Source organism: Syngnathoides biaculeatus, chromosome 22 (genome assembly GCF_019802595.1).
Source record: "Syngnathoides biaculeatus isolate LvHL_M chromosome 22, ASM1980259v1, whole genome shotgun sequence".
NCBI lineage: Eukaryota > Metazoa > Chordata > Actinopteri > Syngnathiformes > Syngnathidae > Syngnathoides > Syngnathoides biaculeatus.
The window spans coordinates 13,794,496-13,808,766 of record NC_084661.1 but is presented as its reverse complement, the minus strand read 5'-3'; the positions used below and the strand labels follow the sequence as shown (position 1 = coordinate 13,808,766).

At 43.6% G+C, this 14,271-nt stretch overlaps 1 protein-coding gene across 5 annotated transcripts in view; it reads left to right on the top strand.

The window, feature by feature from the left end:
* The window catches only part of LOC133496039 (uncharacterized), a 72,151-nt gene that overhangs the window by 44,779 nt on the left and 13,101 nt on the right, over positions 1–14,271 (top strand). The window contains exon 3 of one of the 5 annotated variants that reach the window (XM_061811174.1): positions 7,354–7,610. The exons of the other annotated variants lie outside the window; for them this stretch is intronic. Coding sequence (XP_061667158.1) covers positions 7,354–7,572 — 219 coding nt within the window. The 3' untranslated portion in view covers positions 7,573–7,610. Of the gene's footprint in view, positions 1–7,353; positions 7,611–14,271 lie in introns of those variants that run through there. 5 annotated transcript variants of the gene reach the window in all.

The window sequence follows — 14,271 nt, the reverse complement described above, 5'->3', positions numbered from 1 at the left end:
TAACTTTGACCCCCCCCCCCCCCCCCCCCCCCCGATTTGGATCTCATTGAATATTCCAGGAGCAGCTAATATACTGTAGCATCCGCTGAGAGTTTACCTGACCACTGTAATAGATAATGTAGCCCACTCCCCTTTCGATAGATTGTGTTTGCGTTGCTATTGATTGCAGCCAAGGAGCTCATCATTCTCTCGGCTTCAATCCATTTACATTTAAGCACAGCTCGCCTCGACTCGGCCTAATTAGCTCCACGGCTCCATTAGTCTACATTGCGGTCCAATCCATTTGTCACTTTTCACCCACGTTGATTCAAAGTACGTTCTTTTGACTATTACCAAAGGTGGATTACGGCTACAGTGAAAAGAAGTCGACTACCTGCTGACATGCAAAGGTATAAAACTCACACTGTGATTTAAAAAGAGGCAAGTACCAGCAAACAGTAGTAGTTTTGGAGAAAGCGAGAATTTTGGCCGACGGCGACGATATCTGCCGTGCGATTGGCTTGTGACCAGCATCGGGTGTACCCTGCCTCTCAACTGGGATTGGCTGCAACTTGTACCCAAATCATAATGATGAGAAGTAGTCTAGAAAATGGATTCATGTCCCATCAAAAGTCCAAGCAGAGAGGTGTGAAATGTGTTCCCACTTGGTGGTCAAACTTCACTCCAGGTCCACTTGGTTGTCAGTCACTTCTCATATACCAATTAAATGGAATGCCTTTCTGGGGGGAGGGGGGGGGGCACATCTCAGCCATTTTCATCCATTTAAAAAAATCTGGAGCAAACATTTATTTCGTACTTCCCAGATAATTTGCTCCCAAGCCCGCTTCCCCCCTCCACCCCCCCATGATTCTCTCTCTCTCTCCTCTCTCTCTCTCTCTCTCTCTCTCCTTTTATTGGGAATTCTCCATTTCCCTATAAAATGAAAATTCATCTAGAATTACATCTTATGTCATCATTATGTTTATTAAGCGTGGATGATATATATGAACAGCGCTGGCTTGCCGCTGAGTGCTTAATGATGCATAAGATTAAGCTGAGGCTCTCAGCTGCGCTGCGACTCCCCTCCGGTGCACGCCGCCACCGAGGCATGCTGGGAGTACACGCTCCCGACGGCCATCAGGTGAACGCCGCCGACGTCTCCTTTCCAGCAATCCTGATTCTCATCTATGTGTAGCTTTAAAGTGGAACTGAAGCAACTTCCTTGTCTGTTTCCTTTCCTCATATCTATGACAAAAAAAAACAAACAAACAATCCAATGAACGTCTCCGCGGGGAGACTCGGTTAACCTCTCGTGTCCCGGCTCACGCCTCGCCAGATTCAAAATCATTAGTCTCCTCGCAAGTTCGATTAGCGACAGACCTCGCGAGACACCCTTCCGCCGATTTCCGTCGGAGAGATTCCCCAGCAACAGCAACACCAAAAAAACTGATAAACCCAAACTAATTCTACTTCTAATAATCTCTTATCAAGACCAGAGGCAGTCATAAATTATATGCGCGTGCGTGCTTGCATGCACAAGAGGGTGTAATTGGCGACGGTAGAATCCAAAAAGCCAAGTTGGACGAAAGTTTCCGGGGAGGGGGAATAATCACTGACACATTATAGTTCTTAGTGGTTGGTCACAGTTGAGTGCACATTCAAGACGCCGCAATCACCCGATCAAATTTAAAAGGTAGAGCTCATCATTTGTTTCAGCATTTATCCCCTCGGCTCATTATACTCGCAAACCAGGCTATGAACTGTGTCCTCCAAAGTGGAGACGCTCGCTGTGGTCTGATTTGGATCGTGAGCTGTTCTTTTCCACCGATAATCATTTTCTTCAATTAATTGTGGCATGGGTGTGATATTTTTTGTCTAAAAATAAAAATTGCAATCCATTTGTTGCAAAAAAAGACTTGACCAGCTATCTAGTTTTGCCGATGGTAGGGTACAGCCGCTTTCAAACACGTTGTGGGTCTTCAAACCCTCACTTGAATGCAAAGACAACAGCAAAACTTTCCAGTCCCAGGATTTTAAGGGAGAAGCTAACCAGCCGCGAGGGCTCGCTCTTTGTTGCGCGCTCCGTCGATAGCTCTGCAAGCTATCGACATGCATCATAATGGTCGCCCTCTATCAAGCGCACCACTAAAGAACAATCTCCATCGGGTGACAGCTTGATGAATGCGCTCCGACCGACGGGAAGCAACGGCGTCAAATAAAGAGGCATGTTCCAACAAGTCTTGTCAAAATGCTATCGATTGAATCATCCGCAGAAATACACATCGCGGCTTAGTGTAGCGTGCAGACTAAGCCGGGATAGTTGTTGACGCTGCCCCTCATTGGCGAATTTTTCTCCTCCGCCCATCCTCCAGATCAACTGCTGTTGTGGGTTGGAAAGTCTGCAGATTTTGATTTTGCGCCAAGGTATAATATAGCGAGAGTGGGCGAGACTACAGTGACCCCCCCCCCCCCCCGATAGATAACAGTAGCCCTCCATCATCTGGACACGTCGATGGCGTTTCGCTGCGGCCGGGGTTGCGCTGGCCAGAGGTCTGCGAGTGTTTAACGTCGAGGAGAGCGCTTTTCACCTTGGGACAAATGCATCCCGTCCCGTTCCCTCCTCAGCTTGCCCCGGAGTAAACAATATGGCTGCCCTTTGAGTACAAGTACATTAGGCATGTGGGAGGACTCATTAGTGGAAGTAGGAAATGCCACACTTGGAGACTGCGAGGTCAGACCTAAAATTCAAACACTGACTCAAAAAAAAAAAAAAACATGGCGTGCGTATGCTAGTATTGTCAACAGTCCTGAACCTCCTTTGACCTCAATCATTTCTTTAAAGATGAGGTAAGCCTGGTCTCCACGAAGCAATACTGTTCAGATAAGGTAGACCCCGTCTTGGTTTTCATTATCGCCGCGAAGATGGGTGGATGTTTATGCACTAAAATATCGTGATATCATAGCACACAAAATGAGAAATATGAAACGTTACAGTGTAATGCACCAACAGTCCAAGAGGAAACCTGTTGGTATTCGTTTTCGGATTTGGATTTTTTTTGGGACTGAAAATTTGGAGTTTCCAAATGGAACACAGTCTCTAAGAACAGGAAGTGGAACTGCCTCATGTGCGAGCCACATCGACTCCGCAAATAAATACGGTGGAGCTCAGCCTCTTATCGGATGCTGTGGCTAGCGATATGTTTTTTTGTAGTACGTCACATTTATCTGAAACTTCTTCTAAGGTCATGGATGACTTTAAAATAAGTTTACGTATCAAACTGTTTTTTTGGGGGGCTTTGGAATCTTCTTGTAGTTGTTAACCAGTATTTTATACAATTAAGTAAATCTCTAAAGGCAATTCCACGATAAAATAGCATTAAAAACAAACTGTTTTGATCATTTTGCGACATCTTACAATGAAAACTCAAACTGCATACTGAAGTGACTTGTATTATTTTGGGTAGAAACGGGGCAATTTTATTAATCTGGGTAGTCTGATTTAAAGTGACCTGTTATTGCAATTTAGCTAAGCGCTAAAAGTGCTTAAATTTCCAACTTCCCTGTTTTCCTGAAGGCAGCGTCCCCAACAAATACACACGATGCTCCCGTGCTAGCGTAGCCGCGGTGAAAACATTATTTTCTTCCCACGATCGTCATTTCGAAGGTTAAAGAAGCTGTTACTACTAACCCTGCAGCAGCGATGAGGTGAGCGCAAATAACGCACGCATCACCCCCCCACTCACACCGGGAAGAAGCAGCCGTAAGAGACGATCCCGCCGCGGTGACCCGACCTTGACACGCATGAGCACAATGGCTGCTGAGGCTAATACCTCATCATATTGACTTTGACTTTGAGCCTGCGCATGCTTCACTCCCATAAAACAAAGGACAACAGTGCGCCCAAATAGTCGTAAACTATGACAATTAACGCCCCCCCCCCCTCCGCCTTGTGATGTAAACCGCGTGGTTTGTTCCAAAAAATCCCAACAAAAGAGGTAATTGAGTTGTTTTCACCAGCAGTTACATCTGTGGCTAAACAGACCAGTGGGGTGGAATCACACGCGACCGCGTCATAAAATGTCTACATTACAGCAAAAATTGAAACGTCCAGTCCCCTGGAATCGGGATATAAGTCATCGTATCAAGCCGAGACTGAAGCGTCGGACATTACTCTGTTGAGGAGGACGAGTGTCGCTTTATTTATCACTGCTTGGCCCAAAGTGAGGACAACTACAATGAAGATGGCTACGCTGTCACACCGGGAAACGCATTAACTGGAAAACTGCAGGCCTCACGTAGCCTTGTAGCCAACAAAATGTGTGTTATTTCTCATGACCAATGTATTTTGTCATTTTTCCTCTTCTTTTCGCTATTTTTCATGTTCCTGAGTTTGCACACAAAAAGTCTGCTATGACTTGTAATATCCATCCATCCATTTTCTTTGCCGCTTATCCTCACGAGGGTCATGGGGAATGCTGGAGCCTATCCCAGCTGTCAACGGGCAAGAGGCGGGGTACACCCTGAACTGGTTGCCAGCCAATTGCAGGGGACATAGAGACGAACAGACACACTCACAATCACACTTGGGGGCAATTTAAAGTGTCCAATTAATGTTGCATGTTTTTGGGATGTGGGAGGAAACCGGAGCACCCGAAGAAAACCCACGCAGGCACGGGGAGAACATGCAAAGTCCACACAGGCGGGGCCGGGATCGAACCCGGGTCCTCAGAACTGTGAGCCCAACGCTTTACCGGGTGACCCACCGTCCCGCCTGACTTGTAATATTCAGAGTACAATGAAGCACTGTACTGTGGTCATAGTTTTGCTCGAAGGTGCATCTAAAATTAAAATAAAAACCTGATTCTGGTGCTACTGGTCCCGGTCCTGGTCCGACATTTGTTTAGTTATTTAGTTTATGACGCATGTATATAATTATGAATAATCTTTTTGGTTAATTTTGTACAAATTAATTTTTGATGAATTTTTGTCAGGCATTTTACATATGTTGTTTAAAAAAAAGTTCCTCTACTCCAAAGTCATTTTATTAGGAATAAGTGGGAAACGGATGTTTTCATTTTTGGGGCTGTACCATTCACTTTCTGTTGACAATCACAATGCCAATCACAAATTACACAATATATTTTAGAAACCAACTATTAGCGTGCTATGTATTAATTTTTCTACACTGATGAATGTCTTTGTCATTGTCTTTTTATTTTTAACTCTAGTGCTTTAACACATAATTTAAGACAAAAAGTTCAAACGGAAAAGTTGTAAGGTGTCTGAGGAAAAAGGTCCCTTTTTGGATACAGAAAATCAAAACGTGTCAAGCAGAATTTGGTGACATGAAAAAAATTTACCTATGAAATTGTTTACTTGGCAAGAAATGTAAAACTGAAATTAATGAAGTGAGAATGGAAGATTGGCAACAATAGAAAGTAGTTACTTCAAACAGGAAATCGCTGACTAATACAAAAACCTTGATGGAATGTTCATGTTTATATCAGAAGGTTAAAAAAAAAAAAAAGTTTAGCGACGATCAAAAAGTATGATAGGAAAGTAAAATTAGTTTGTGACTGGAACAAAAGTGCAAAAATGAAGATGGCGGCTTTTCCGAGAAGATGTAAATGGGGAAATTGGCGACTGTAGCCGGAAGCGCAAAAAGGAATTTGGCAACTGTTGCAAGGAAGTTTGTGGATATATGTAAACAGAAAGTTACAGATTTCGAAAAAGTATAAACCGGAAAATAGAGATGGAAGTAAAAAGTGTAAAACAGAAGCAACAATTACAATCGGGAAGTTGGTGAACATATGAAAAAGTGCAAACAAGAAGTTAGTGACGTTCGCAAAAAAATGTCAAGATTGCAAAGCAAAAGTTTCGGCCATCGTCTTGTGAACGTTAATAATAAAGATGTGTGCGCGTGATAGCAACTCTTCAGGCTAATTAACAACAGTGTCAGTGACGGGATATTAATAGCGTCGTGCGTACCATCCATTTAGCCTAAATTGTCGCTTTTGACAAGGCATTTTAATTAAAACTAGCGGGAAAGAAGAGGGGGGTGGGGAGCATGGTCATCATCACGTAATGTTACCATCTGGTCATTTCCATCAGACTCAACGAAGAGCTCAATGTCAAAATAATTATTTACACCTTTATTAAAAAAAAAAAATATATATATATATATATATATATATATATATATATATATATATATAGCAATAAAACGGTAAAAGGTGAACGGTTCTTTTGGAGACTGCGGAAATGAAATAAACAGCAAAGAAATGCGCGTAATGGCATCGGACTGCGTGTTTTGTTTCACCTGACGTGCAATTATTTTTCCCATTAACCACGCAAGCGCGCACTTTGGCTTAATTCTTCCCCGGCGAAATTTCCACCGGAGCCCATTTACTCATCGCCGAGGAAAGTTTGGTGGAAATAACGAGGAAAATAATGCTCTGTCAATGCAGGAATAGTCATTTGCGAGAGGCAAGTGATGCATTATGTTCAAGTGTCACCAGGCAGGCGAAGGAGGCGGAGTAAATTAATAGCTTTCTGCCATAAGCGTTGCGTGATAAATATGATTACATACATTACATACTTGCATACATCATGTTGCTCTTGATCAGCTGTCTGCGGCGCGCAGCCAAAAGTAACATTCATTTGTTCAAAAGGGCCGCAGGTCTCATTAGTGTTTTTTTCTTCTTCTTCTCCGCCACTGCTGCATAAGTGTTGAAAAATGAAGACGCAAAAATGTCAGGGAAGTCATTTTGGGAGCAAGTTACTCGACGAGCTTGTTTTTTTTTTTTTTTTCGTTTTTTCTTCACATCATCATCAGACTCGTGTTTTAGTACAATGTAAAAGTACTCAGTTTTTCAAGTTATGACTAATTTTTTTCTGGTTCCCTGTATAGGCGTTCCTTTACAATTTTAATTGTTTCCAATCCAGTCTTTCTTTTTGGCTTTTGTCGTTACTGTATAACTCTAAAGTTCCTATTCTTGATTTTTATGGGTACAGTATTGCTTCTTTGGTCTCTCATTTTTGCAACAATAGACATTGTTTCAGCGTCACGGGGGCCACCTGTTCCTTTGGCATGCACGTGACACCGTTTAAATGTTATTTCTGTGATTTACTCTGGTTCATCTTTGTGTTAGCTTGGACTGTATGTGCAAAACCACATGAGCTAATAAGAACTAGCTTGAGGAGATGAAAATCCTTTGGCTAAAAGCCCTTCCTCGAATGAATCTCAAAGGGGCCCATGCCAACCGTTCCATCCATCCATCCATCCATTATCTACCGCTTTTCCAGGTCAGGTCGTGGGGCTAGTAGCTTCAGCAAGGATACCCAGACTTCCCTTTCCCCACCCACTTCTTGCAGCTCTTCCGGAGGGATCCCAAGGCGTTCCCAAGCCAGCAGAAAAACATGGTCTCTTCAGCGTGTCCTGGGTCGTCCATGGGGTCTCTTTCCGGTGGGACATGCCCGGAACACCTCAAGGAAGGCGTCTGGGAGGCATCCGAATCAGATGCCCCAGCCACCTCATCTGGCTCCTCTCAATGCAGAGGAGCAGGGGCTCGACAGCGAGCCTCTCCCGGATGACAGAGCTTCTTACCCTATCTCTAAGGGAGAGCCCACATGCCCACAGGTAACATATACAGGTAGTCCTCTGTCTACGGACTCGAATTTCGACTTCAGTCAGATTCCACCATTAGAATTTACATCAAAATACCGATAAATAAGAAACATGATGATGTACTTAGCATTACTGCTGAGAGGCGAATGGAGAAGGGGAGGCCGTGCTTAGCTATTGCGAAGGAACCTGGTCCTCAATCCTCTCCATCTCGACAAGTATCAAAGAGCCTTGTTTTGCGATCATTGTATCCGGCATAGGAACGGAACCCTTCAATTGCGCCAAAATATAAGATTTGTCTTTAATAATCGTCACCACGGTCGACCGACTGAAGCCTTGGTGGTGTTGGTGCCTCTCCTTTCTCCAATCCTTTTTATGATCTTGAGCTTCGTTTCCATGGTAATGGATTTTTTTTTGGCTGCAGAAGCTTTGGTAAAAGGGACAGCTTTCTTCTTTGGGGCGATAATGTCTAAAAAGGAGGGCGAAAAATGCGAGGATACTCCCGGCGCACAAACGCGGACAAGCGTCAGCCAGACAAAAAGGTGGACGGGGGACGGACGTTGTAAAGTCGAAACGTTTTAGGTCGAGACAGTCTTAACCCGAGGACTCCCTGAACATGTAATTAACTTTTGTCTGAAAACATTAGCCATAATGATAATGTTTTGTTTTGAAACAATCATGTCATCAACACTGGTTTTGCTCGTTATGTAGCATACACAAATAGTCAACCATCCCGTTTTCCAGGTTTTGTCACATGACCTTCTGCATATAGTTGATTGGGGAGCATATGTCTCTATATGTCTCACCTGCTTGTTGTTGCTTAATCACTTTACCCCATACCAGCGCCCCAAGTTAGTACTTCAGTAAGTACCACTGTATACTCTGGAAAAACCCATAAAAAAATGTGCAAACAACGATGCGCGATATAGCTCAGGATATAAGCGCAACTATCCAAATAACCCGTGGACAGCGAGACCACTAAGTGTACAACTCCATGCAAAAAAAAAAAAAAAAAAAAAAAAGTGATACCACTCGGATGAAGTAGCTAAGCGTCGGCCACTCCCCTTTCACGGAATTCCGCTCGAGCCATTTATCAAGTCGGCCGGAGCCTCGGAGGGACTGCCGCTCGCTGGGGAGGGCGGGGGAGCAAATTGTGCATTTGAGGCCTCTGGTGAGCCGGACAAAAAAGTGCTGATGTGCTCGCCGCTGCTACGTTTGATGGATTCGCTGTTGTCATTCGCTTTGCAACAAAACAAAGGCCGTCATTAAGCCCTTTGTGATTTCATCGTGGAGACGAGAGGTGAGGGATGGTGCAAAAACGGGGTACAGCTGGGGTCAGCCGGAGCGTTCTGCTCTTCTGATGAAAAACTCATAAATTAGGTTATTCTCATCAAGGGAAATCAGACAATCTGATCATTTTACAGTGGTCTCTTAGTTTTGTTTTGTTTTTACTTTCTTTGCATATCCAAATGTAAATAGCCAGTGTACATAAAACCCCGACAGAATACAAGTGAGTATGAACAGCATGCCCGACGCTCTTCTCCTAAACTTGCCCTCGTGTCCCACCTATCACCGTAAATGATGAGCTGCGGACTTTTTGTTTTCCACCCGCCGACAGCTCTCTGGTTTTCAAGTCTGCTGCACCTCTAAGCAGTATAAATGTAGTCTTCACGCCGAGCGCGGACGTTCACCGCTACTACCAACCTCCGAGATTACGGAAACTGATCAATCTAAACAAACGTCAGTGCCACAAATCGGGCGAAATACGGGAGAAACCTGACACCGATGGCGGTGAGATAGGGCAGCCTCAGAGGACAATCCTGAGGTTTTGCCAAGTATGACCTTTATTATTGTTGTTGTTGTTTTTTTTTTTTGTGTGTGTGTGTGTGTGTGTGTGTACAGTAACATGAATCATATGTTACGTGTGGTTAAGGCCAGCCCGTCACGGAGTCCCGAGATTTACCTTCTCGAGGGAGAGTGGACGATCAAGACAAATCCTTCCCGCTTCTCCGCCAAGTCTGAGATGAAATACAAATTGAGATGGTGGCGGCGGGCGGCCGTGCGGTTACAGGGGGGGGGGTGTTTGTAGCAGGGCGTTTGTGTGATTGAGTGTGTGTAGGGAGGGCTCAGGGCCGAGGGCTAACAGTAGCGTTACACGGATAAAGTCGCCGTCACGGGGGGAGAAGAGAGAAAGCGGCCTGGGCGCATAATCCCCAAATTCCCGAGCAAAATGGATTAAAAGTTGCATGGGGAGTGAGATCACGACGAGACGGATGGAGTTCCCAAAAAGTACAATACGTGTTCCTCCTGCTACATCACGGTTCATCGTTGGCGCCCCTGATTTATCGTAGATTTTGAAGTATGCACACCCGCTGGAAAAACTAATATTTTTCCCCACCATCCAGTATAATCTTCGGCTAGTTTGACCTAGTTCAAGTGCTGAAATGGAAAAATAACAATGTTACACCTGGCTACACAAAAATTATTTGATGCATATTGACCAGAAGCTCCCCGCATTTTCAAATTATTTCCCAACATTGTTTCCTTTTTAATCACACGTTAATGACACGGGCTCCCTTCGGCGGCGGTAATTCTTTCCATTTGTTATGTTTGGACAAGTCATTAACATTATCATTTGTTATCATTAGGAGAGAACTTTTATCTTGCCTTTGTTTTTATTTTTTTTCTTCTTCTCTTCACTTTGCATGGAAACTAAAAGTGATGATATCATAAATAAAAACAAACGGAAATGAAGATTAACAAATAAAATTGTGACTGACCCTCTCAAATGTGACAAAATGACGACGAAACATCAGCTTTCAAATGCCCTCCTCCGAGGAAGCCTTCTCTGCCGTCCGCACCGTGATTGATATTTGGGTAATTGATTATCCCTTTGTGAGCGGCGCGTGGCACCTAAATCCCATTTTGGGGGCCATCTGGGCTCAGCAAATTGCTCCCCGGAGAGGCCCGAGTTTATAGGAAGTAATTATTCCCAAGTCATTTTCCTTCAGAGTTGCTCAGCGGTGACCTGCTTTGCTGCGAGAACGCACCAAAAAAATATTATCACGTAGTTTTTGTCTTGTTGGTGACAACGTTACATTAGTCCGCAACCTTGGATTGAAACTACAAGTTGCTTTTTTGTTTTTTTTTTGTTCACATTTTCACTCAGCCCCTTGCTGCGAGGCACTCCGTCAAATTGATTATCCAGTCAACTAATTCCCAGTCTATGTTTAGCCAAAGTATGATAGACTCGTCGGATCCCGTGGGGGCAATTCTCATTTATGTGTCTGCGAGGGAAGTATTTATGTCAGACAGACGCGAGGCCATCAGCGAAGTGGGCCAGCAGTGCAATATTCGGCTAACGGGGACACTTCTGGGAGCATTTTGAAGGCCCGACTCCAAATCCACTCCTGTTTTTAGACAATAGTCCTCCAAGGGCCCGGGATGAAATGAATGGGGGGAAAAAATATGATGCAACTGTTAAACTCGTGTATGATGAGGAGTCTGTATACTTATCTGACGCTAATGGATACAGTGTAGCAAGGAACTACCTAGTTATGGTGGATTGGTACATGTATGTAGGAAAATATAGGTAGGCAGAAGGCCAAGTATCTGGTAGTTTGGTACCGTAGTTTCCGGCCTATGAGCTGTGACTTTTTTTTTTCCACACGCTTTCAACCCTGCGGTTCATGCGGTGATGCGGCTAATTTGTGCATTTTTTTCTAACGGCCGCAAGGGGGCACTCGAGCGGAAAAGGTAACAGTGAGAAAGGTGGAATATATGTGCCGAGGAAGTGACTTTTACTGGTCCGGCCCTGTTAGCGCTGCACTAGCGTGTTGAAGCTGTGCCCCAGTGATTTTTTTTTTTTTTTTTTTTTAAAGCCCTGTTACCGTGGCGTTAGCGTGGGCAGCAGCACTAGCGTTAAAATCTGTGTACTCTTTCTTTGTAAATATCTTGTTTCAATGTGGGCACTTGCGGCTTTTGCACGGCTGCGGCGTACGTATGTACCAAATGGTATTTCCTTTACAAATATACTGGGTGAGACTTATAACCAGGTGCGCTCTGTAGGTCGAGAATTACGGTAGTTGGTTTGTTTGTCGTTAGGTGGGTGTCTGCTTGTAGGTATCAACGCATCTGAAGGAATTAGCTGGTTGGTTGGTGGATAGGCAAATAATGTGGTAGGTAGGCAGGTACATGGCTGGTTGCCTGGTGGCTGGTAGTTACTGTAGGTAGGACCTTGGGTGAGTATGTATGTATTGGGCAAGTCAGAAGCGGTCTTACGGCCTTGCTACCCTGAGAATGCAGGACCTCGGAAGCCAAGCGTGTTTGGCCCTGGGGAATAGTTGGATGGAAGACCAGGTGCTGTAAACTTGCAGAGGTTTGTGTTTTAGTTTTTGGCCTTCTAGTTATATAGAATGATCATAATGGCAGCGTTTGAACAAATCTAATGGTGATGTAAGATCGTTTGTATTTTAGACTAGCAGTTTCTACTTTCAAGCTATGAAGACAAATGATAACTTACAAAATGTCTTTTTAAATCTTTTTCAAACATGGCTAGTAGTATCATTGACTATTAGCAGTAATGTACAATAGCATCTTGAGTATTACTAGTATTATGGCTTGAGTACCAGGCAGTATGATGGATCCCTAGAAACATTGATCATGATTATTTTTATGAACGAATCGACTTTTGGGGATCTGACATGACTTAAAACTCACTAATCATTGTATCTATACTGCTGAAAATGTTATTTTTTTAAAAAACCAGTTAAGGCAATTGAGAACAGTTTCTTAACTCCAATCAGACTGGATCCAGCAATTCAGAACAGATTGTGTTCGCCTTAAAAGGTTTCCACTATATTTGGAGATCATGTGTGTGTGGGCATATTGGGTGTGATGATAAAATTCCGAGACTGGAGTGAATTGCGCGTCCTGGCTCTAAATGAAAGCCATTGCCCCTATTAGCGAAAGGTTAATTTGTGGAGGAAGCGAGCTGAGCTTTAATGGTTTTCGCCAAGCAAGTGCTCCCAAAAGCTTTACATATTTTAATTTTCACCAAGATCTGTGTTCCTTCCACAACCCTGCAGGCACAAGGCTTGCACGTTTTGGAATAATTGTTATTCCGGAGAGGGTAAATCTCAGTGGGGGCTAAAAAAAAAAAAAAAAACAGTAGAGAAGATTTGAGTAAATTACTGTGTCAGCTTGTATTTATTTGCCAGAGGCAGCACTCGGAGATGGCCATTAGGAGGCAGCGCAATAAAGACAGAGCGCGTTAGCCGTTGTTGAAAGTTAGCGCCTATAATGCAGCGAGTTATCATCACCGTGCTCCCCGCGGAGCCCACCGGGGGAGGGAGCATGCCAGGAGAACCAATTACAGCGCCTTTGCAGAGGGAGGCGACATAAATAGCTGCTATAGTTGGCCACGCTGGCTGTAGATCACGTCTTATGGAGATGTGCTCCCCGCGTGTCATTAATGCAAACGGCCTTTCCTTACATGAAGGCTCCACGCTAAAAAGCGCAGAGCGTGAAAGAACACCAACAAAGTTCTAAACAAGAACGAGGAAGTGGCTAATTTGATCTTGTCGTGCTGTGAGACTTCCTGGTTTCGTCTCCAATCAACTAATAGCATTTTTTTTTTGTCCTTCCAAGCTACACCTCCGCACTTGCAGTAGTACGAAGAGGTCATTTGGGTGCCATGTGAACAAAACACCTAAAATACCAAATGTTTCACCAAATAGCTGTTAGGTTTGACAGAAAAATTTGCAAGCGATGAATCGCAAGTTAGCACAGGCTCACTGTATAGGTAGCTAGCACAATAAAAACAATACAAGTTATTCCCTTGTTTTATGATATGATTTTTGGTTCTCATTCACCATGTATAATGCTCCATTACACTGTCAACCAAATAATTGTTAGAGGGGGTCAAAACTTGTGAATCACGACTTGCTGGTAGTTCACTTTTTTTTTTTTTTTTTTTTTTAACCAACCTTGTTTGTGAGAATCTTTAGAAAAATTTGAAAAATTGGGATTAGACAAATTTTTCAGCAATTAGTTAGATGCTACAGAAGCATTTTTTTTTTTTGACTGGTGAATTGCAAATCGACAGCGTTCACTCTATAGCAGGGGTACTCAATGCCGCGAGGCAGTCTTTGTCGATGGCGGGACAGTGTGCCAAAAAAAAAAAAAAGACGTCAGCTAAAATTGACAGGAATGACTGGTTGTTACATCCAATGGCACAATTCACATGCATACTGTAAAAAAATTAAAAGAACCCACTGGTTTCTTTTAGGCAGCACACGGAACTTTCTCTAACAACAACTGCTGCACCGCCACACTCTTTTTCCTAGTTTACCTTGCACCCCCCCCCCCCCCGCTCTTAAATACGTACACTTATAATTACAAATGTTACAGTTACTTATGCAGCCCATCAGTCTGTTTTAAAATGATTGCGTCCACCACCGCTGCTTCAGTTAGCAACACAGTCTGGGCGAGACGTAGAGCAAAGACGAGGTAGACATGCTGGTTATGTTTACTTTTGATTTTAATGGAAAAAGTTAAAAAAGAAATGCTATTGTTTTAAGCTGTAATGACTGCCGGAGTATGTGAATAGTTGAGGAAAAAGTGGTTAAACTGGATGAGATTTTCTCTTTTCCGAGCGGGAAAGATCT